The sequence below is a fragment of the Rhopilema esculentum genome, chromosome 17 (genome assembly GCF_057945365.1).
Source record: "Rhopilema esculentum isolate cy_ngs chromosome 17, ASM5794536v1, whole genome shotgun sequence".
Classification (NCBI taxonomy): Eukaryota; Metazoa; Cnidaria; class Scyphozoa; order Rhizostomeae; family Rhizostomatidae; genus Rhopilema; species Rhopilema esculentum.
Window position 1 is genome coordinate 1,377,647 of NC_142831.1, and position 24,426 is coordinate 1,402,072.

The following is a 24,426-nucleotide window of genomic DNA, read 5'->3' on the forward strand; positions in this document are numbered from 1 at the left end:
CCATAACTTGTATGAGTTTATTGAAAGGAGCAAGAGCAAGACCCTGCTGTTTTTTGTGACGTTTGTGGCTTTTGCTTGATAAAAAAAGCTTTGTATCGTAGCTGAATCCTTTTTTAAGTCTCACAGCTTTTCCTCACGAAATTTCTGTGCACCACCTTTGGTTGAAGTCTTCTTGCTCTTTCCTTGTTCTACGCATGTCCTCTTTATTACTTCACATCACAGAGCAAATCGCTTAGTGAACTCTAATTGTTGGACTTTTAAATTAATTACATTTAGCAATAGCTTGTGCTTAGGGAAAAACATGACCAGCTTCAAGCAAAAGCTAAGTAAAAAGACATCGGGGCAGGTTAAAATCTCAAGCCTCAGCAAAACGACTGGACGTTTTCACTGAACATGGACTGGACAAATGTCCAGCGTAAATGTTGGGTCGTTTTGCCACCTTGTCCAGTGTTGTTCAGCGATGTTGAATGTTGTTCAGTCGATTTTGAAGGCAGCCAAAAATGTTCAGTGCACAGGATTAAATTTCTTTTGCTCACTGATGTTGTACAGTACGGTGGCCCACAGGTGCCATGGCAAAACTTTCTTTCTCACGGCAAAACTTTCTTTCTCACGGCAAAACTTACTTTCTCACGGCAAAACTTACTTTCTCACGGCAAAACTTTCTTTCTCACGGCAAAACTTTCTTTCTCAAGGCAAAACTTACTTTCTCACGGCAAAACTTACTTTCTCACGGCAAAACTTTCTTTCTCACGGCAAAACTTTCTTTCTCACGGCAAAACTTTCTTTTTTCACTGCAAAACTTTCTTTCTCACGGCAAAACTTGCTTTCTCACGGCAAAACTTACTTTCTCACGGCAAAACTTTCTTTTTTCACGGCAAAACTTTATTTCTCACGGCAAAACTTTACTTCTCACGGCAAAACTTTCTTTCTCATGACAAAACTTTCTTTGAATTTAATTTATTACTTAAATTTAATTTATTTTGAAAATTTTATCTCGTTACATTGGATTCTCGTCGTCGTATTTTTTTCTACCCTTACATTATGCCCATGCTTATTATTTCATTTCTTTATTCATTGTTGTTACTATTATTCGAAAAATTAAGTACCTAGCCATCAACCCACCCTGTGAGTACGATATGATATGATATTAAACACAATACCCAATTTATAGGTTTTTTACAAGCCACAATCGAGCGTGCCAAGTGCACGTACGAGATTTTTTTGCACGAATTTTATGTGCACGCCAATTTTCAACGAATTGATCTTTTTCACTGCTTTCAAAACAAAGGAATCAAAGACCTTGCATGCGGTACTGTTTCGTTGAGATAGGCATATAGGCCTAGCCTAGCCCAACCTAGATAAATTTTAGACCATTTCTGGGCTGTCTTTCTGCAAGAATCATCAAGAGAAGATGTAGGTATTCGCGAATCTGCGAAGTTTGAAACGTCTAAAGCATTGATTAGATCTAAGTATCACGTACACAACATCAGCCATGTCCCTGCCATTCTCCATCTTTTCTGGCCAATTGGAATGTTGTTGTTATTGTTTTTTACTAAAGAAAGTTTTGCCGTGAGAAAGAAAGTTTTGCCGTGAGAAAGAAAGTTTTGCCGCGAGAAAGAAAGTTTTGCCGTGAGAAAGAAAGTTTTGACGTGAGAAAGAAAGTTTTGCCGTGAAAAAAGAAAGTTTTGCCGTGAGAAAGAAAGTTTTGCCGTGAAAAAAGAAAGTTTTGCCGTGAGAAAGAAAGTTTTGCCGTGAAAAAAAAAGTTTTGCCGTGAGAAAGTAAGTTTTGCCGTGGCACCTGTGGGCCACCGTAGTACAGATATTGTTCAGTCGTTTTGCCACTCTACTGAACATTGTCCAGTTCGCGCACGCGCAATCGATTAATGGTTTGGATTTGGCGTCAATTTATTTCCCATATTCAAATCTTCAACAAACTTTCCTAGTCAACACCGCGAACGAAATGGAAACAACGTGAAAATTCAATTCGACCAATAGTAGAAAAAGGCATTTAATTAGTAACGATGAATCTTCTGATCAGATAACCTTTAGTTCCGATAAGGAAAGCGATGTCAGAGAGCACGAGGACGGTGATTTTGATGAACCTAGCAGTCCTAGCCACTTTTCAATAATACACTCTAATTCATAAGATAACACGGTTAGGGCCATGAAAAGTGTATTTTCAAAGGTAAAGAGATGCCCTGATGCCAGTTTTCCCACCCGCATTCTTCAACAGGGAAAAAGTTCACTGGACAATGTTCAGTCGTTTTGCCACCACCAATATTTTCTTGATGTCCATACTCTGAAAAAGTGAGCAATATCCAGCGTGTGTGACCAGTGCAAATGTCCAGTCGTTTTGCCGGGGCTTTATATATCGCATTGAAACAGGGATGTTACAGTATAATATGTCGCCAAAAAGGAAATACCGTTAAGAGAAAATATAACAAAATGTCAATAACATGTTCCCTGAAGAAGTGTGTATATTTATTCTTTCCCACAAAGTCTCTGAAAACTTAACCTTTAGGGGACGGTAGTCACAGATCTGTGACAACATGACGTCACTTGAAATGATGTCATATAAACCTGATGAAAATTCCTCACTATAGGCTGTTCAGATGCTTAAACATTTCTCTGAACTACCTGTGGTATATCTGTTCATGTTTATGCTGTTGACATGGAAACAAGACCAAATATCGCGAGATGAAAATCTCACCTGATTTTTCAATTCAACATGGCGTCGCATTCAAAACGAAAGTTTGACGCAGCGGAAGCATTGCTTGTTTTTGATGATATAAGTAGCTGTGATGCCAGCGAAATATCAGAAAACGATGAGGAAGACTCTAATTGTGAGATTTTATCAGAATCTGAATCTTGTGAGTCCATGGATTTATCAGAAAGTGAGGTTGCAGTTGGGTCAGTTGTAACGCCTAGGCCATCGTCATTGTGTTTGGAGAAAGAGGTAGATGAAAAGTCAGAAAGTTTAGAATCTGAAAGTCCTGATGAAATTTCATTGGAAAGAGAAACAAATGTTTTCAAACCAGGGAAAGAGACAAGGAAAATTGGAAAAGGAAAAGCCGTTTCAAGATTTGCAGTAAGCAATGTGACACGTGGCCGACCGAAAAAACATATTCATGCTCAAAGCCAAAATCTTGCTAGCAAGGCATCCAAGAAATCAAGAAAGGAAGAGTCTCAGCACTCGAAGTGGGCTAATGATAAAAACTGGAACAAAACATGCTCTGAAAGGGCAATTCCACTGTTTGTTGGAAAACAAGGCCCACAAATGAGAAGGACAAGCCTCCCAGAAAAATTATCATCTAAAGTTTTTTTTGAGCAGTATTTCACTGATGAGGTATGGCAATTACTTGTTGACATGACAAATGCAAATGCTATTGGCAAAAATGTGTCTTCTTGGAAGAACATAAATGTTGCAGAGATGAAGGCATTCTTTGGGTTGTTACTAGCTATGGGCTTGTTGAAATTACCTAAAATAAAGGACTATTGGAGAAAGATCAATTGGCTTATACATGTCAGTTCTTTTGGAGAGGTAATGCCAAGAGACAGGTTTTTGCAGCTGTATAGATATTTGCATGTTTGTAATGATAATCAGCAAATACCAAGAGGACAAGATGGTCATGATCCTCTATTCAAAATCAGGTCCTTTCTAAATTTGATCTCTGACAGGTTTAGAAATGTATATAAACCATCCAGAGACATATGCATTGATGAAAGCCTCATCCCATACAAAGGAAGAATTTACTTTCGTCAATTCATTCCTAGTAAAAGGGCACGATTTGGCATCAAAGCCTTTGTGTTATGTGAATCTGACACTGGGTATGTTAGTGAGATTGTCATCTATACAGGGAAAGATGCTAACCAAACAATTTCAAAAGGCCTAGCAGAGAAAGTAGTTTTGAAGCTCACTGAAGGCTACCAAGATGTAAATCATCATTTGTACTTGGACAATTATTACACCAAGGCTTGGTTGCTCAAATCCTTAGAGGAAAAGGGAATTTATGCAAGTGGAACAGCCAGAGTGGACAGAAGCGGATTTCCGAAGGAAATAGTGATTGCAAGTAAAAGAGGAAAAGATCGTGGATATTCAGATTGGAGAATGAATGGAAGTATTTTGGCCACATCATGGCTTGACAACAAAGGGGTACATTTTTTGTCTACAATACATGAGCCAGAATACAAAGATGATATCCAGGATAAAGAAAAAGTTGTGAAGCGCCGTGGTAAAAAAGGACACACGGGAGCAGTTGAAATACCTTGCCCACCTATTGTGCAGCCATATAACAAGAAAATGGGTGGTGTCGATTTTTGCGATCACATGATCAAATTTTACAACATTGGAAGAAGGTCAAGAAAATGGTACAGGAGGGTGCTTTTCCATATTCTTGAGCTGTGCATACATAATGCATTCATCTTGGGATCATGCTTCATCCCTCATGAAGTTGGCAAGAAAACTCCCAAGCGTCAAAACTTTCGTGAGGAGCTGATAGAGTTGCTGATAGGGCAATACCGTGCAAGAAAGCGCACTGTAGGTCGTCCATCTGTAGCACATGAAAATGAGCTCAGATTTCAGAATGTAGGAGTACATCTGCCTGTGTACAACACAGACAGAAAAGACTGCCAATTATGCAAAGAAACTGTGAAGTCAAGCAGAGGTGGAAAGATTGGCAAAATTGATCGACGTGCTGCAGGGGTTCATGTAACATACATATCCTGTGAGATGTGCAATGTACATCTTTGCTTGAATAAAGATAGGAACTGTTTTAAATTATGGCATACTAGAGTCTAATTTACTGGAACTCTTTCAAATCATTTGATTACTGAACATCTCAATTCATAAACTTTTTTTTGCATACTAACTTTTTTTGAATGAACTATTGTTTTGCTATTTTACCTAATATCTAGAATTCTTGAAAGTTTGGTCATAGCAATATCTTTTGGCTATAAGTAACATTATTTCTCTTGAAAGGTTTCCTTTTTTATTTCCTGTAAGTTACTTCAGGGATAGGTAATTTTCTTGTGATAGCAACTGGTATCAAAATAAGAACACGAGTCAAGCGGTTCAGAGCCAGATGATTCTTTAGTTGCAATAATTTACTGAAATAATAAAACAATTGAATATAATTTGGATTCCTGACTTTCTGATGATAGAACTTTATAGTAAATGCAATTTGCTTTGGTAGTGACCAGAACAATGTCCTCTTTTGGCTCCAAAATTATTGAAATGATGAAGAAAAAATTTTTTCGTCAGCCATTTTGAATTATTAATGAGATCACGTGATCATTAATTAGGTTAAATAATTTTTTTCTGGAATACTTCACAAACTGGCAATTCAAAAATATATACTTTACTGGGTCATAATGCACCATTATTCTTCCAAGAAAGACTTTTCTGATGCAAGTATATTGTATGCAAAAAAAACCCAGTCCTCTAAAGGTAGATCATTTCTTTGCCCTCTGTATCTAATCTTTTTATGAGCCTAGAAAGAGCATCAAAAGTAGGACTGTCGGTGCCATCCGTAGGCCTGCGGTACCAACACACGACTAGAAAATTCTTAGCTTGTTTGGGGGTGATCTCGATCCCAACAATTTCAAGGTTAGGGTCCACTATATCATCCCTTCGATGATGGGAAAGGGTGTTTTTGACATACGTAGCTACCTCACCCCCTGAAGTATCCCTATCATATCTGTGTATTTCAAAACCTTCAATAGAGACTTCCTGGTCATGAATGTCTCTATGCAATCTAGCTTTGTTAAGTCCAAGTATATCTAGTTGATATTCATTCGATAGTTGCTCTACTTCTATTCTATGGTTTCGTAGAGACACTATGTTAAGATATCTTTAAACCCTTTCTTTTCTTGTTGCTTATGTTTGGCGTTTTATTAATAATTCCCATATACCCCTAGCAATATCTTACGTATTTACTAAAATTTGATGCAAACATTTTGACCCCACCATCATTTACATGGAGTCCATCAGAAGAGATATTTCCATACCTTAAATTACTATTATCAATCAAATCCAGTCCGCTGAGGAGTAGCTTCTCTTCCAAGATCTTGTTAGTTGCTAGCACTTTGGAATTTAGTTCGACGTCATCAGTCCTTTTTAAAATACTGGAGAAGGCGACCTGCATCTTTGGAAATCTTGATTTAATCACGCGAAGCGTTGACACAATTTCATCTGCTAATTCGTCTGGGTTTGTTTCTTTTCTGATGTTACATGTGCCAGCATGGACTATGGTGACATTGGTATCTTTTTCAATGTGGACGTTTTTCATGTGAGCATTTCATATGAACAGGTCAAGGGATTTTCAGGCCTCAACCACAAGTTCTGATAAAGAAATTATGGAAACCTTCGTTTACATGGCATTTTTTCCATTTTCAAGATTTCTGTTAGTTTCAATTTTGGTATCATTGTGTACCATGTATAACAGCCATGTATGGACAACACAGAAATCACTTTGCATTTGGTGTATTTCTACATTGGGTTTATATTTCTGTTTTATATCATTAAAAGATTTGCTCCCTTCAATATTGTTTTGCTAAGCAGTGGCAAATGAGACAACGCCCTTTTTGCCTCGTTTCAGCTGAATTTTTCTTAGATGAAAATAGGGTCTAAAAAAATTGAGATCGTGTGAAAAGATGAGAGTGAGGTCGTAAATACCCCCTTCATACCCCCATGGTGCCGCCACTGTTGCTAAGTCTTCAACATGTTTTCTATCTGAGTTTTATTCAAGAGCTAAATTATCAAACGGTGCTTCGCAGCTACTACACTATCACGCTCTTATTCGTGTTTCTCGGCATTTTGGTTTAATGGTTGCTACCAAAAAGTTACATAGGACACACATTTTAAAATTAGTCTGCTTGTTATTCTAATAGACGCAGTAACATATCAGTACTTTGCAAGCATTATATCTCGCAGTCTCATCATTAGTAATAGATAGAAATATACAAAACCAAACATAACCTGAACCCTAGTTTCATGAGTGAGATTTTTGAAAGAAGAAATGTACATTATGATTTGCGAACTAAAAATAATCTTTGCATTCCAAAAGCCAGGACAACTTCTTATGGTATAGAAACTGTGAGATATTTAGGTCAAAAACTGTGGCAAACACTACCTCACAGTATAAGAGAGTCCCAATCATTGGCAACATTTAAAAAAGAATTAAGAGCACACCCTATAGAATGCGACTGTAGATTGTGTAAAAAATTTATTGCTGGGTTAGGTTTTATTTAGAACATTATACCTTAAACCTTTTTAATATTGTATCATATATTTCTATTTCATACTAACTCTTTATAGATAGTTGGCCTTAATTAGCTTCTTTATAGCTATCAGCCGTTCATTTAGTACGCCAACTTTAAACAAATTATTTATTATTATTTTTATATTATTATAGACCTTGTGTGTATCATTAACTTCTTTCTTATGTATTTAATTTTTCACACAATTAGGCAGTTAGTTTTGTGAGAAAGTTGAAAAAGGTTTTCTGGTTTGAAAACATAATCTAATCGTAAGTTAAAAATATCTATTACAGCTTGGAGAAATCTGTTGTTATTCTTTATGATTGCGTCTGCAAATAAGACCTTAGATTACAGCAGCCGCAAAAAGAGCCCTTTAATATAGCAACCAACAGGCTGCGTCCATCATTCGGGCACAGAATTCGTGTGAGTGGAGCACACATATGGCATTTGATGGGCAAATGATAAAACTTCTGATAGGAAGACATAAACCAGAGGAGCAGAGCATAATGCATTGTTCTATTTTTCCCAAAGAAATTACAATTTCCTATGCTGGTCAGTGAAGTACACTCACCATGACGGGGGAACTTTATTTTTCAACGAATAATTTTGGCATATGTTTCACTAGGTTATAATGAATGTGCAATTTTTATAAGAAATTTATCCGTAACTAAATTATTATTTATATTTTGAAAGAATTTGACACTATTAGTTCAGTCTAGATCAGCTTCTGTATTTCAAGGATGGCTTCCTTGATCTTGCTAGTTGAGAGGAACAGAGAAGTTTATGAAATAAATTCATCTTATCAAATATGAGACAGCTTTCTACTATAATTTTCAATACAAATGCAGCACTTTTTAATTTCAAAGATTTAAATCAGTATCCGGACTTTTGTAACAAGGGAGTGCTCTGCACCAGTCAATCCTTCCAAAATAACACACCTCTGGACTAACCATTGATCTTCTTGTTACACAGAACTGCCTTGAGTTTTTTCCTTGTAAAGTTTTGCCTGAAAGGGCAAAGTTTATGTGTTACTGATGATTCTGAAGACCTTACAGTTTTCCGAAAAATTGTTGAAGCGATTGATGTAATGTGTTGGAGATATCAATTCGTCAAAAAAAATAATATAGCGGTACAAAAATATAAAAAAGCTTTAATATTTTGCAAACAATAGCTGAAAATTCGAAACTGGAGAATATTGTAGATAAAAATTGTAAGTGTAAGTATAAATTGAAGGCGAATAAAAAGCTGTAAAACCTTTCCACAAAAAAACAACGCATTGATGCAGGGAAGCTCGATTGTTTAATAAAGATAGAGCAAGTAACCTCAAACTACTAGTGGCGTAGCAAATCGGAGGCATGAGGGGACCTTCCCTGCCCATTTCATAAAATATATTCGAAAAAGGGCGTTTTCTGGTGTTATAAATGGTGTGCCCTCAAGGTTTCTTTCCCTCAACTCACCTTTGCCCACTCATGTTTCCCTATGCACTGCACACTACCTCGGTAAAGACTGTCTCAAGTTTCGAGAGCAGCAACAAGTTTGGTATGATTTGCTAGGCTTTGGTCTAGAGCAAAAAACGAGGTATAGTGCGGCCGAAGGTGCCTTGCCCCCCAGGCCCACCCTGAAAATAATCTATCAGGGCTGCCCCAAAGCCCCAAACAAAAAGTTGTATCTCAGTCTTTGGTCTAGAGAAGCGACAATCGTGTAAGGAAAGTAACTAAGGTAATACCCACCGTAACATCTTGATATGTCTGTTTATAGTATCTCCTACAGTTCAACACAAGCTGTGCACCATATTTAGGACCAAGAGTTTGGATGAGATACAACACAATTGCGTGTGATTCATTGACACTGAGTGGCTCAAATAATGAATCCAAAAAGGATTTGAACGCCTGATATCGAACATTCAATGTTGTACTGAGTAGATCATCTACCTCAGCTGCATAATCCTATAAAAAAGGAATTAGAAAAAATGATGGGAATGAAAGCAATAAGATTATAGTTACTTGATTACAATCAATTTCAATTATATTAAACCTCTTTTTGAATGTTTCTATTTTGAATTCAGGTTGAATCCAGAATTACAAATGTTTGTATCTGGCATCTAGCCACCTTGAAAATTTTTCTTTTGCTTGTAAAAAGTAGCATAGCTGTAAATGCTTTTTGAGTTGGGACCAGATGATCTCTTGATTATTCCTGCTTTGAACGGCACAATAAAATGTAATCGTTCTTTTGTTTCAATTTTGTTAATGATAAGATGATATAAAAACTTTCTTTAAAAACTTTGTAAGAACATTAGAAACTAACTGTAATTTGCAGAAAAACAAAAAACTCGATATACAGTTTTATCTCAGTTTGATTTGATCTGTCAAACTGCAATAACATATTAAGAGTTTTAGGGCTTGAATTAGTTCATCATTAAGTTTGGAAAGGTGTTAACTTTACCACAACTCTTGGCATACATTAAGACAAAGAACAGAATACAGGATGAAGTAAGACCCAGGTACAGAAAGATAGAAACAAAATTGTAAAAATGAACCTTGAAAAATGAGGGGGGCCATGCCCTGCTCTCCTTTGGGCTGCAACTATTCTGTGCTCACCAAGTTGAATTAGCTCATTAATAGCATCCGCTATAAAAACTTTTGACTGTGTGAAAATGTCAAATATTACAAAAACAATTCTCTGAATTATAAAGTATCAAATCCTCCTCAAATAGAACTTTTGGACCGGATAAATTTCCCGTTCAAATGAATAACAAAATCTTTAGCGCAGGATTTTGGTTTATCACTGTGTTTCAGTGCAGTGCGGCCTATTTTTAGTGACCAATTATGAAAAATAGGATATCCTTTTGAATTTACAAAATGAAGCTTTTATTATCAAATAGCTAATAAATACCTCTTTTGTTTTCTTTGCACGTTGTGGTACTATAAGCAAATCTGCAATCTTAATCAATTCTGCGACTGATTCTTTAACAGCAGTACGATTTATTTTGCTTGGGTCAACAGGTACATCTGTTGGTGTTTCTTGTATATCTTTCGGAACTGTTTTGCTTTTTATGGCACCATCTAATCTAAAATCTTTCTTTGCACTTGTATCTGATTGGATAAGACAAAATTTCCTGAATGCGGCTGGCTACTAAACTTAAAACCTACATCCATTGAAGAAAATGTTTGCAATGACACAAGATAGCTTTCTATACTTTTTTAACCAACACACTTGTCCAAAGACACTTGATGCTTGGCTTACTTGTGTTGTTCTCTTTCGCAATATTCTTAAAATTAAAGCATACTTTAGTTACATAATACAAGCCCAGGGCATTGATACTTTAATATTTTTAGGATAGGAGTTACTTTTGTGGATCTATAATTTGAGTTAAAGTTATTTTTGGGCCAGTCAATAATACAATTACTTTTTTGGGTACATGAAAATCTGAATTATTTTTTGGATTTCCAAAATGAGAAAAGCTTAAAAATAGAGAAAAACTTGGATAATTTCTTCGTCATTTCTAAAAGACTGAACACTCTAGGAACAGGCTGAACACCCCAAGAACACTCCAAGAACATCCTAAGAACAAGCTATTAAGCGGCTGAACACCCTTTAAAACATATCAAAGTCAACATATCATTCGAAAAATAATTTGGTCAATCAATCAAAATTAATTTTGGGCAGGAAAGGGCCTGATTAGTCGAGAAAAGAATGCTGCCTAATATTCTTTTCTCGAATAAACCAAGAAATCAATAAACCAAGAATAAACCAAGACAAAATTTTCATTCTTCTAATTCTTCATCTGAGGTAAGATGCTCTTTCCCTGTATCTAACTTTTCAGAAAACCAAGATTCCTATAAAGTGTCTTATTCTAAAAATATGTGCATATTTAGTTAAACTGCTTAATTTGGTGTTCTTTTATAAGGTTTCATTTATTAATCCCATAGGAATATGTAATGCATGCAAATGTGCCTTGAAACTGTGTGAAGATGGCTGAACATCAATGAAATACCTTGTACAGATGTTTCTCGACTCTCTGGAACACCTTCTGGGAATATTGACTCTATGAATCCATCAAACAATAAGGATGCTATCTGCTCATTTTCTAATTCCATTGCAAAACTGCAAATAAAGGGCGAACTTGCTTAATATTTTTGCATCAGATAATCATTGCTTAATATTTTTGCATCAGAAAGTCTTGAATCAACATATAGTAAAGTATAAAATGGTTTTATCCATTCAAAAAGATTGGTTTCACCCTGATTCTTTGGCATTCAATAGTTGCTTAGGCACAACATTTGCCCAAACTTCATAGACATTGAGAAATGCTTTTTCTAGCAGTAGAAGCATCAAAACATTTAATTAAGAATTCCTGACTCAAAATTAAGTTAAGCTCCCTTTTCTGCCCATCCAGATTTTCTTTTTGAATTCCTGGATTTATTTGAAAAGGTTGTTACTATAAAAACTATAAATTATGAACACTTTGTAATTTTGTTTCGTTTCATTTCATCTAGTCTTGTCTCATCTCGTCTCGTCTCATCTCTTTTTCGTATTGTTTTCTTTCATTTTGTTTGTTTTATTTTGTTTTGTTTGTATGGTAAAACTATTATGATATTATGAAAATCATACTTATGAAATAAGTGCAATCAGAATTTAAAATACTCTTTAAAGGTATTTATTTAATAGAATGTGCATTCTATTTACAAATATTCGATATCATAGCTTGATTTCTATTCATTGATAGATGCTAGATATCAAACCAGCAGCACAGTGTCAAAAAGGTTGGGTAGATTACATTTTGTTCCTAACAGGACATGTGATGCCAGAAATCAATAATCACAACCTAGTGATTACTGCATCAACAAGGGAGCATGTGATCAAAGGAACAATATCTGGGACAAAATAGGTAACTTTTCAGAGGAAATCAGGTTCTTTTCTGGCAAAAAGTGTCATTTCTTTTAGTTTACAGAGAATTGGAAATATCAGACACCTAGGTCTATGCTTTAAATATGTGGAGATTGGAAATTATCCAATTTGAAATTTATTTGGTTTTTCTTTTGATTTCACCAGGCATAATAATTAAAAAACCCAAAGGGGACATAATCAAAATACATAATAAAGTACTTTGTATGATTCTTAAATTCATTCTGAAACTGTCACTATCTAACTTGTAAAAAGCTTTAAAGTTGGGAGCTTGTCAGGATGAAAATATTCCATCAACCAGTGGGAATAAACATTTCATGACTTACTGTGAGCCTTCTAGCAAGTATGTCTTTTAAATAATTTACAGAGTGGTAGACATAGATTGATTAAATGCGAAGGAAATATTCTATTTCAAACAGAAATTCTGTCATTTGTTCATAGGAATAATGCTTCCAACAGAGTATTTTTTCAGTGCTAGAGTATGGACTTTGTTGCCGATGCACATACTTACAAGAGTACATACAACTTACCCTAAAGTTTCTAAAAGGAGCCTGTCAGAATGAAAAATCCTGCCAATATTTATTAAATTTTAAAAACTCTTTAATCGCATTATAAATCAATTTAGGCCCTTTATCAATCTTGAAGAAAGATTTCCCTGAAACTTGGCTACATGATTTATCTATATATATCTTGTTTTGTTATCTAAAATCAGTGACGTCGCTTGACCTTCCAGACAAAGGGGGTGGAGGGTCATCAATAGAAAAATTTACTGACGAAGACAAAGATGGGAAAGGAAGGGCTCCTAAGACTATTCCACCCCACCTACTGATATATAATATATGATTAAAAATGCTTTCATATTAATGCATTATAAAACCTTTCCAGGAGAGTGGTGCGAAATAATTGGGCAGCTTTACTGAAGGTCCGTTGCGCTAAGCATCACAGAATGGTCACTTGAGGTGACCGCTCCAGCCTTCATTTTGTAACTCCAAGGTATTTTGTATAATCCCACTTACCTTTATTAAATGGTCTCGACAAATAACGTATAGAAACTCTGTGATCGTTCGTCGCTGCAGAAAGACTAGATTGCTAATGGGTGCAGCTAGGTTTTTCAGCAATGCTGAAACAGAGCTTTCGTTTCTGAGAAGTGTGGATCAGGGCGGAAATGGAAACGGGAACCTCGTATCAATGTTACGTTTCCTCTTTCTCTTGGTCACATGTTGCCTTCGAAAATAGGACCCGTTTATGTGGCAGTCAAAGTGAGTTGGAGGCAAGTCAAATATTAACCTTCCAAAATTTTGGAAGTTTGTAAACATGCGATTACAGGAGTAAACATCAGTGGCGTTTCTACGGGGGAGGGGGGAAAGGGGTCACGCTCCCAGTAATTTTCTTTGCCCCTTGTTTGGCCCCCCAGCTTTTTCAAGTTTTTATCAAAAATCCGATGTTTTCTTCGAAAGCTGTTCAATGGTTTTTTGCTTTGTTAGGGTTGCTCTTTTATTTTGCTCAATGTGATCTTTATTGCATTTATTTTTAACAAGCTGAAGGCCCTGATAAGCGTTTTGGTTTGTAACCGAGGTGAACATTAAAAATTGTTGGCTCCTTTCCGTAGTTACCAAGAAAAAATCATTCTTGACAATCACAGACAACAAAGAGATGTGCCAAGATGCAACCTTATATTACGTCAGTTTGTTGTGTTTTTAAATTCGCTGTTTGTTTTATCATTGTTTGTGATTAAACTTGAATTTCTATTGGTAATGGTTCGTTTATATCATGTGGTAGCTATTGTTAGCATGGCATGCTGTGCATCGCTGTTTGTGACACAAGATAAGTATTGAGTTACTCGTGATTATACAAGGAAGGAATAAAAAGAAAACGTTGCAATGAAGTTACTTATTATGAGTGTTTATTTATCTCGATATCCTAAATAAGGACCAGTAAAGTGCGGTAGTGATCCCCAACATGGCCACGGTATATCAAATACAGAAGTTAGGCTTTTAAATAACCTATGGGCTGCTGAAGTTTCTAGAACTTATAAAAGTAACTTTCCAGCTGTTTTTGAAAAAGGAAAACCTCTTCATAGATCAGTAGATGATACAGATGGATGTCAGGAAACATTGACTGGTACCAGGGGCGAAACTTCACTATTTTCATTAGGGGGGTATGAAGCTTAGATGCCCGACGAAAGGGCGTGGCATGCTTGATGAAAGGGCGTGTCATACATGAACTTCATTTTTGAAGCACATCGCCTCAAGGGCTGAAATCATCGGCCCAGGCTGTTTGTTTAAAGTCAAGAAATATGCCTCTAGTTTTTCTGGTGTTGGCTATAAACATCTGTTTCCAAAAACAAGCATTTGTAAGGCCTGTCTTTTCTATAAAAGGTCTAAAAAAAGTCTTCACTTTCTAAATCACCTAGCTATTAAGAGAGCAATTCAAAAAGAGATTGAAGTAGGGTCTCAATTTTATTTAAGTGGAACAACAAAACAAACCTTGGAAATTTCGGAATTTAGAAACAGCTACGCAAACTACAATATTTCAACAAAAAAGAGCTTCAGTTGCATTTTCTGAGTTTGATTTTCAACTTTCGGTTGCTCCATAAGGAATTTCAACATTTTTAGACACCCCAGCACAAAGTATCTCTCAATTCACCATAACAAAATCCCTCAAGCAAGGAAAAGTTTTTTTAATGAAAGTATTTTACAGGTACACCTATCATCAAAGCTCAATTTTCGTGTTTTTGTAATCATGGATATTTTTCAGAAATAGAATAAACTCGAAAGTTTTTTGCAATTCATATCTTAACTACAATTTCTTGATAAATTTTATATTATTTCCCGCTTGAACTGATTAAAACTTTCTGTTACTTGTTACGGTTATTCGAATATTTTTAGTTAAAAAACTTTGGCGTCTGTATGACCATTTTCTAGCCAAGGGTGCAATTCTTTCGAACCGTAAGTGTAAAACCTTAAGAGAATTTTGGGGCATAACTCCTTATGAATGTATGAGGAAAGTTTCATACATTTAGAAAAAAAATTATTGATTGATTTTTCTCAACAACGTATTTCTAGATGGAATTTCCATAAATTTGCCCGACAAAATCTGCTTTTTTGAAGATTGGGGGGGTGCAGCACCCCCCATACCCGCCCAGTAGTTTCGCCCCTGACTGGTACAGGCACTACGCATTTACTACAAGGAACGGGGGGCAGAGCCAAAACAATTCTGATGCCCCTACGCTGCTAGCAAATGATAACCAGGCAATGTCGCTGGTGATAGAAGAAGAACAAGAATATTATTGTGTCTATAAGATTCCTAAAAAGGCGTGTCCTCCATATGTTCCTGAACTTAAAGACGACAAATCAGATAATCATCTGCAATGGGCTTTGAAGCGAAACATTGCCTGGGTGTTGACCAAGGTGACAGATGATCTCCAATCTGGAAACGAGCCAAAATGCTCGATCCGATTGGATCATGGACAGCTTTAACGAAATTGGTCACCGAATTTACGTCAAAAAGCCATCTACAATCACTGCCAAAATTACATGGAACACCTAACACTTTGCGCTATGCTTTTCTATTTTTCATTTGTTTTCTTGAATACTACCACTTCCGCCCCCCTTTCCCCCCAAAACAATGTTAAAAGTATAGAAAAATATCAAACAATCCACAAGAAAAAGCGTACTCCATAACTTTTTTCTTTAGTAAATCAACATTGTTCCTAGGGGAAGAGGGGGATGGCTGAATTTGCCTTTGAAAACCTACGTTAGTGTTCCAAGACTTTTGACAGTGATTGTAGAATATCTTGAAGTTGTTCCACTACCTCTTGGGGATAACGTTTGCAAGTGGTATCTTGATGTAATTCTTGACATGGCGAACAACTTTGAGCTAGACTGCCTATTTCTCCATGCTCATGAAGCGGTTTGTTGCAAGATTATGATCATAAAGTGGCTTCACGACGGTCGACAAAGTCATTCCACTAATTGGAGGTTTTCACAAACTACTAGTAAAATTAAAGATTATGCACAAGAGATATGGTGCCTTGTTGGAGGGGGGGGGTGTGGACTACAAATTTACCCGATTAAAAAATATTTACCTGAAATTGTTAAGTTGCTGTCACAAACCTCTGCAATACATTTTGTCGATCTAACTGTGTGGCATATAATTCACAACATTCATTTTAAAATGATAATAACGGACTTTCCTAATGGTTTTGCCAAATCTGTATACTGGGACGGGCAACTACCCGAGGAGGCACCATGGTTGCCGCCGAAGGACCAGAAAATTTCGAATTCTGATGCTTCCATATCCCTGGAAAATGCACTCTTTTAAGTGAATTTCACTAAAGCAATCCTCCAAATCCTACCGAAAATTCTTTTATTTTTGCAAACAAATTGAACAGCAGATAAAAACAACTGGTAAAATTTTCCCGTGGTCTTGAAAAATTCCATGTTGTCAGTTACTTCTAAAGCCAGGTAACAAGCAGCACTGGTTGCCAATTTAGATCCCTATTTCCATCTTAGCATGCCTTTTTAGGGGAAATGGACACAAGACAAATTTTACCTAGAGTGCCTGGATTTTTAGATTTTGTGCCAGCAAGAAATCTTCAAATCTTCAAGTCATTAGTTTTTTATCTTCCTTCCTATCGAGATACTATTGGGGGGGGTGTGACACCCCCCCACACCCCCTGGTCGCGACGCCCCTGGTTACAACCATGTATCAGTCTGCATATTATCAATTATTTCAAGATTGTGTGCATTCTTTGCTTTTGTTTTTCCTGGCTGCCAGCGCCTTCATTATCTTGTTTACTATAACAGGAAACAACAGGAAACAACAAGAGACGAATACAAAATGATAAGAAACAACAGGAAACAACAAGAAACAGCAGGAAACAACAGGAAACAACAAGAAACGAATACAAAATGAGAAGAAACGATAAGGAAACAACATGAAACGATTTGTGACTTTGCAGAAACGACTAGATCTCCAAAACGAGGCAAGCTTATCCATCCACGTGGGCATTCGTTGCAGCGGCCTAAGTGTTCGGTCATGTCGTTCTCCACCGCAATAGCTGTTGTCTTAGATGAGGTTACGGAAACCCAGTGATAATGCTTACTTATGTTTCTACAACGCTAATTTCAGCAAAAGCAACAGAAACTAAAGGAACAAACTCCAATATACTAGAGGAACAAGCTATAGAGGTTGACAATGTAGTTCTTGAAAAATGTTTTGTTTGGGAGCCTAACCCTAAAGCCTCTATAAAGTTTCGGTAAGTTCCTAAAGCAGTTGAATTCAGGGGGAAAAAGGCTTGATTATTAGCCGAGAATTAAAATTGCTTTATTTCGACCTTCCCAGTAGTTGTTTCATGTTAATTCCAATGCCAGTAAGATTTCACATCAGGCTTTCATAGGTTAATTCCTCTTACAAAATTACCATATCAACATCTACTATCATAGCTATTAATGCAGGATTTCCACTAAATAAATAAAATTGTGCCGCAGTTTAAATTTTTCCAAGTCGTTTCTACTTGTTTCCTAGTTGTTTATTACTTGTTTCCTAGTTGTTTTTACTTGTTTCTTCTTGTTTCCTAGTCATTTTTACTCATTTCCCGTTATAGTAACCACGCTTCATTATTTAGTCTCAGAAATGTAGCTAAAATCTCAGAATTATATAGGTGTGTGTCTTCGATGATAACATGTAAGGGAGAGGTGCAAATAAGAGGTCTATTGGTCTATCCATATCTAGACCCTGCTCACCAAATTTGGTGAAAGGTGCAAACGTCATAATAGGAAGTCTGACCATTTAGCAGCTCTGAAGCAGCAATGTGATTGTCCCAGAACAATCACAATTGTTCTCATCAATTGAAGCACAACGCAGCTTGTACAAACGGCACTAGATGGTGCGTCACAGCTCTGAGGCAGCCATAACATAAAAGTTTCTGTTAGTGAAAATTTTGACCGAAGGAGTTTCAGAGATGTCGAGGTTAGTGTGTCAAACAGCGTTAAGGCAACTTCTTAGAGGACGAGCGTCTTTACTTCCTCTTGGGCGACTGGCAAGTAACAATCCCGTGTCTTCCGCAGACGACTTGAAGATCAGAAAGAGTGACTCTTTGGTGAAGCCATTATTGCAAAGGCACGGTAAGTATGAACTATTTGTGGATCTTGAAGGCTAGGTAACGACTCATCAACATTAAAATATTTTTATGTTTTCTCAGGATTGCATTGCTTGTTTACAAACAATGTCAAACTGGAGCACCGATTTCTTCTGTCGCTAGACTGTTTCACGGTGGACAATTTTACTGCAATTTTAACAATAATCCCATCATCGATATATAGCTTTAGGTTTTGTGATATAGCTTTAGGCTTTCGTTTAGAGCTGAAAATTTTTGATGAGTAATAAATTAGGATGATATGGAATATTTGCATCTTGCATCGAAAATGTGCCACTTGCACAGCTTGTTCCTAGTTTGTTTTCAAATGTCAAAAAATATTATCCTCTGTATCATGTGATCATCACAAAAGTATTTACAAAGCCACACGATAAAAAAGTGAAGTCACATGCTTGGCTATCACGTGAACTTTGAACAAAGGAAGTCCCTGGGTTACTCCGTCACACACGACAACTCCGTGTATATCCCGTTGAGTCATTACAAATGAAGCCAAATTAGCCAAAAAAACCTGCCAAATCGTTTTTGCTTTCGAAAGACTATCTCTTGAAATTAACCAAGAAAAAAGATTGCGTATTTTAATTTCCTTGGTTTGTAATGGGAGATTTATAAGTGGTGTTTCATGATCCCAAAAGACCTATTTATTGATTCACATATGCACATGCAGCTTCTGTTTTGTTCTTCTTACAAGCTTCATACTAACAATCACAAAAGGAAACTGAGCCTAATAATTAAACAAAAAATATAATTGAAAACAAATTAGGAAGAAGCTGTGGCTGAGGTACTGTTAAATAATTTTGAAAAGCGATTCAAAAATCAAAAATTAAAACTACAACAATTAAAATTTCATCAGGACTGCAGGTAATATCTTTTACTAATTGATAAAAGCAATACATGCAGTGTACACATCCAATGTTATTATGCAATAGACTGCTGTCTTCTGTCTTTTCCTAACTTTCTTTAGCACTCACCCTAATAATTGAAGAACAGCTTCAGAAAAATTCCGCCTCAAATTTTTAGAAAAATTAAAACAGCCAGTCTGAACCTTAATTTACAAGATCCTATGTGAAAAAAGTACTGTTATTTGTTCTTTACTGTAGAAGTGATGGCTCATAGTGGAACATGGACAGATTAAGCAGGGGGTATAGGAGGTGTATTCCCCTCTAATTTTCTTCTGTACCTGAAAGGTGTGCCACCAAAATCTAATTTGAGTCTAACACCCTCCTCCCTGCCAATCATTGCTACTTAAATACATCCCTGCCCGCAGGATCTGAACAAAAAACTTTTAGATAAAATTTACTTCAGGGGTACACCATTCCATTGCTTCCTTAGATCATAAGCATTGCAATGGCTATCCAGCATGATGCCCACTGAGGCTTGACCAGTTACTTGACAGATGAAATGTAGATCTAGAAGACAACTTTCATTATCTTACCAGGTAATTTACTGTCAAACCCAAGAACTGAATACAGAACAGTCTACAAGTACCAAGGCAAAATCAAGGCAGTCATTTTGGACTGGGCTGGTACAGTTTTGGACTGTGGTGTGTATGCTCCAGCAGTTGTATTTGTTGAGGTTTTCAAAAATGAAGGGGTCCCAATCACGATGGATGAAGCAAGAGAACCCATGGGTGCTCATAAGAAAGTTCATATCCGGAAGATAACACATCAAGAATCTGTGAGACAAAGATGGTTTGAGAAGTTTGGAAAGTATCCTAATGAAGAAGATGTTGAAAGAATGTTCGAGAACTTTGTCCCTATGCAGGTATTTTATTGCACTTTATCTAAAAACAAGTATTCATAAAATTCATTAAAGCTGTTGAAAAGTTTGCATTTGAGGATTAAAGGCAATCTGTCTTGTTGTGGATTGGTTAACGAGAACAATAGCTGGAACAATAGCCTAAACACGATTCCAGCGCTCCACCATATTTTTTACAATGCGATAATTAAAGGGGGACTGGTAACAATAAAAATCCCTTTGTTCTTATAACCAACCAATGTCGTGACAGATTGCCTTTAACTCCTGGACCCAAGCTGGCTATCAGTGGTCCCAGCCAAGTTTGTTATAAGGAGCAATACTTCCCTTAGTCTCTGATTAAGGTGTTGCTTGTCTGATTAAGGTGATTCATGAAAACTTTGCATATGTAAAACTCTGGTTGAAATTTTATAGTTCTGCCTGTAACTTCTTTTATTTTTTAGTATTTAACCTTTCACTTTTGATTATGCTGCTTCATAGTTGTTGCATAGTTTGAGATAATTCTAGATTTTTAAAGATATCAAATTTATGTTTGTGAATAAGTAATTAAATGTGTCTGGTGCTTCAGGGTGCAATGTGTTACCATGGGGGCATTCCTGTGGTGGTGTGATGTGCTGCAGGGTTTTGTGCTTGGTCAGTTTGGGGTGGCTGTTCAGGGTTACATGGCAGCTTGGCTTGGGGCATGCTCGGGGTTGGAATGAGTGGGCATGGATGGTGCTGTGCATGGATTGGGCCTGGGGCTTCTGGTGGGTGGGCTGAACGTTTCTTCATGTGCATGATAATACCGACACAGCAACCCCTCCTTCCCAATTTTTTAATATTTTTTTGATCTTGTTTTTTTAATCAATAATTATTAGAGTAATGTAAAGTGGGAATTAGATGCCCCTGTGCCTTTTCCTGCTGTGAATGGCAATATTTGATGTTTATTGTATTTGTAGTTTAGTATGATTTGTTTATATATGGAAAAAAGTAATCAAATTTTTGCTCTAGCTGGCCTGCTTACGTGATTATTCAAAAATGATTGATGGTGCTGTTGAAACAGTGAACTACATCCAGAAAGACATGGGTATGAAAATTGGCTCAACTACTGGATTCACTACTGCTATGGTTGATATATTGAAAGAAATTGCCAAAGAAGCTGGGTATGTTCCAGATGCCTATGTAGCTGCAGATGACGTTCCTCAGGCAAGACCCTACCCTTATATGGTTTGGGCAAACTGCATCAAACTTGATGTAAATCCAATTCAAGCAGTATTGAAAGTTGATGACACTGCTGATGGTGTTAGAGAAGGCATTTTAGCTGGATGTTGGAGTGTAGGACTTGCAAGAACGGTATGCGTATGAAGTTCAGCTATAACTTCTATTAAATGCTTTTTGTCTTGAATTCATAGTTTTTTTACATTTTTGGTTGTGGATAGGATGTGTTGTTTTCTAGTCTTGTTTTCTGATGACACTTTAGTTTACTTTCATTCCTCAGTTCAAAGTGTCTATCAATAGATTTGCACTAAACTTCTGTAATGATTCTTTAAATGTCTCTTACCTCAGGGAAACTATGTGGCACTGAATGAAGAAGAGATTTCAAATTTGTCTGCAGAAGATTATGAAAGAAGACTTCAAAGGTCTTACAGCATCTTGGCTAATGCTGGGGCCCATTATGTCATTGACACAATCAATGATTTGCCACCAGTTATTGATGACATCAACAGGAGGCTTGCTGCAGGTGAAAGCCCCTAAGAAGTAGATTATGTCATTAACACAATCAATGATTTGCCTCCAGTTATTGCAGGTGAAAGCCCCAGGGGGGGGATACTTAGTATATTTTGCTGACGGGATGTGCACGTCTTTCTGGGTATCATTTTCAGCAATTTATTCTAAGGCTGGGTATCTGTTCAAAGGATATAATCTAAAGCCGGTTGCCTGATTTTCTTTTTTTTTCTATTCAAAAATATCAGCAAAGGAGCTACCCGCCCATTGTTTTTGTTGTGTTCTGGTAACGATGGCAACTGGCACCAAAGCTTTTGTTTTCCTTTGTTCTTTTTTCCAGAAATTCTAAAGCCAGGTGTCATTTTTAGCTTTTTTTTCTAAAGCCGGTTCACCAAAACAATCCTAGGAGTGCACACCCTTGTTGTTTTGGTATCCAAGTACCCCCCCCCCCGGGGTGAAAGCCCCTGAAGGACTCTAAGTAATATTTTTAGCAAAACTAGTACACATTGAAAGAGAGAGTTGGGTCATTTTTTTAAAGGTCTGAAAGTCTTGCTTGCTGTTTTATGGACTTTTTTTATTTGGCATTCCAAAAAAAAATTCTACTTGTAAATGTCTATCCTATTATGAATAGCGAAGTTTACATTCTATAGCATGAAAAATGGCATTTTTATGTTTTCTTTATGTTGTCTACCAAAAATCTGGCTTCAGAACATTAATGGGTAAAGGACATCCAAAGTAATTTATCAATAATATCTCTTTTGGCACAACTGCTCTTTCAGACAACCATTAAACAATCGCTTGTTTTTAGTTTTTAGCTCACTGTAGCTGTTAACACGTGCTTGTTTCTTGCAATGCTGTTTTAAAGTAGCTTTAAATTTAATAGAGTATTGAATAATTTAATTGTAATTTATGACTGCATTTTTTAATATTTTCATATAAAGTTTAGATACCTGAAGAGATTCTGTCACAGGATTCCAAGGCTTATTTTTCTTTATTCACTCTGTTTTGTTATACTACACTTCAACTACAGTGCAACCAAGTATATATAAAATAACTCGCGGCCCTTTTCAACTCGACTTGTGGCAGAGAGGAGCAGAGAGACAACGACTTCTTTCGTCAGCACTTTGAGCCAACAGCAAGATTTAAAGGTAATAAGAGTTGCTTCAATGAGTGCATTTTCCAGCGAACTAGAATAATCAAAATTCGAAAATTCCAGCACTCATGATGCCGCCTCAGGTAGTAACTTTCGTGTACTTGCTTATGCTACACGAGCAATAATCTGCAAGCTAGCAAAGGCTTAACCTACCTAAGTAATAATGGTTCCTTTTTTAGGAACGCGAGTTTTTGTTGAGCGGCGTTACCTAATAGTTGTGTATAATAGTTGTGACGAGTAGAACTTCGGTGTAGTCTTATTTAACGTGCAGAGAACCAGAGCCGCGGAGAGAATTTATGGGCCCCGGGTCAAGACAAAAATTAAATCATAAGGCATGCCTAAGGCAGACGCTTCTAGGAGGTATGGGGAATGCTCCCCAGAAGTTTTTGAAAATTATGGTTGCTTAAACTGCTAGGGTGGCTATTTTGGTTGCTAAAATTGCCATGGTGGCTAAACTGTGCCGGTGGCAATGGTGTAGATAGAGGGGGTCAGAGAGAGCAAAAACACCACTGTAGAGCTAAACTGATGCTATTTTGTCTGGAAACCTCTGCTCTTTTCAAAAATTTAACATGGTTGTCTATGATTTTCTGAATGCTATGTTTTGATGGGAAAAAATTTGTATCTAAATAAACATAAGAATATTCAATATATCAAAAGATCTTTTTTCAGTTCTGATGCCGTTATGTTATGTTAAAATTTATGAGCAAAATATAGAAGCTTGTTAGATTTTTGTCGGAAAATCCATGTTTCTCACCCCTCCTGTGAATTAGAAAGAAATAGAAAATTACAGGTACAAAATGATACGTTAAAATAACTGAGAATAAAAAACAAGTGGGATAGGCACAAGATTCAGGGATATTTAATGGAAGAGATATCATTTATCACAACAACATTTAATACTTTAGGCAACTGTTTATTCTGTTACCTTCCCTATCGCACTGCTTCATTCAACCTTGCACTTCTTAAATACAATCGATATACAATGTACGCATCAAATATCATACTTACCATACCTGATCCGCTGTTTGATCTAATTTGAGCATAACTGATATCTTAGCAGCATAATGCATGAAAATAAAATTTTCTTAGAAATTCTCAAAGTTTAGAAAATGAAAAACGTTCAATTCGTTAACTAAATTGGACCACAACTCACACACTGTTGCAAATAGATGCGAATACCATAGTGCAAATCTGTATTACATACATATTGCCCTGTATGTTGCCCTGCAATCACATTTTTTGTTAACATTCAGAAGCTTTTGAACTTCTTAAGCCCTAGCCAACAAAGATGAGAAATTCGTAACAAAATTAAATTTAACACTGAGGCAGGCAACGACTTCATGGACTTTTGTCATTAATGTCTCTAATATTATACTATCTTAATATTGATTGGGAGGCTGGATTATTATTTAGAAATTTTTTCAATTGAGTTATTATTTATGGGCCCCTAAAGCCAAGGGCCCCCGGGTCAGTGACCCCCCGACCCCCCCCCCCC

General features: G+C 36.6%; 2 protein-coding genes across 2 annotated transcripts; one reads left to right on the forward strand and one right to left on the reverse strand.

Annotated features, from left to right (window-relative positions):
- Nucleotides 1-8,046: 8,046 nt before the first annotated feature.
- Nucleotides 8,047-13,337, reverse strand: LOC135687045 (uncharacterized). Its single transcript, XM_065203524.2, has 5 exons — nucleotides 13,179-13,337; nucleotides 11,252-11,361; nucleotides 10,150-10,349; nucleotides 8,988-9,203; nucleotides 8,047-8,263 (listed from the first exon to the last, which is right to left on the reverse strand). The coding sequence occupies exons 2-5, from the start codon at nucleotides 11,352-11,354 to the stop codon at nucleotides 8,222-8,224; spliced, it is 561 nt and encodes a 186-aa protein (XP_065059596.1). The 5' UTR covers nucleotides 11,355-11,361; nucleotides 13,179-13,337; the 3' UTR covers nucleotides 8,047-8,221.
- A 3,844-nt stretch (nucleotides 13,338-17,181) lies between these two features.
- On the forward strand, nucleotides 17,182-22,750 carry LOC135686968 (uncharacterized). Its single transcript, XM_065203414.2, has 4 exons — nucleotides 17,182-18,290; nucleotides 19,758-20,083; nucleotides 21,065-21,406; nucleotides 21,620-22,750. The coding sequence occupies exons 1-4, from the start codon at nucleotides 18,128-18,130 to the stop codon at nucleotides 21,806-21,808; spliced, it is 1,020 nt and encodes a 339-aa protein (XP_065059486.2). The 5' UTR covers nucleotides 17,182-18,127; the 3' UTR covers nucleotides 21,809-22,750.
- The last annotated feature ends 1,676 nt before the right edge of the window (nucleotides 22,751-24,426 follow it).

Bases quoted from the DNA above. Each gene is read 5' to 3' on its own strand.
- LOC135687045 (XM_065203524.2), bottom strand. From the start codon at position 11,354: ATGGAATTAGAAAATGAGCAGATAGCATCCTTATTGTTTGATGGATTC. The intron at 10,350-11,251 runs GTATTTCATTGA...TTATCCAATCAG, and splicing joins TCGAGAAACATCTGTACAAG to ATACAAGTGCAAAGAAAGAT. The intron at 8,264-8,987 runs GTGGGTATTACC...TTGCCCTTTCAG, and splicing joins AGACATATCAAGATGTTACG to GCAAAACTTTACAAGGAAAA.
- LOC135686968 (XM_065203414.2), top strand. From the start codon at position 18,128: ATGTCGAGGTTAGTGTGTCAAACAGCGTTAAGGCAACTTCTTAGAGGA. The intron at 18,291-19,757 runs GTAAGTATGAAC...TTATCTTACCAG, and splicing joins GCCATTATTGCAAAGGCACG to GTAATTTACTGTCAAACCCA. The intron at 21,407-21,619 runs GTATGCGTATGA...CTCTTACCTCAG, and splicing joins GTGTAGGACTTGCAAGAACG to GGAAACTATGTGGCACTGAA.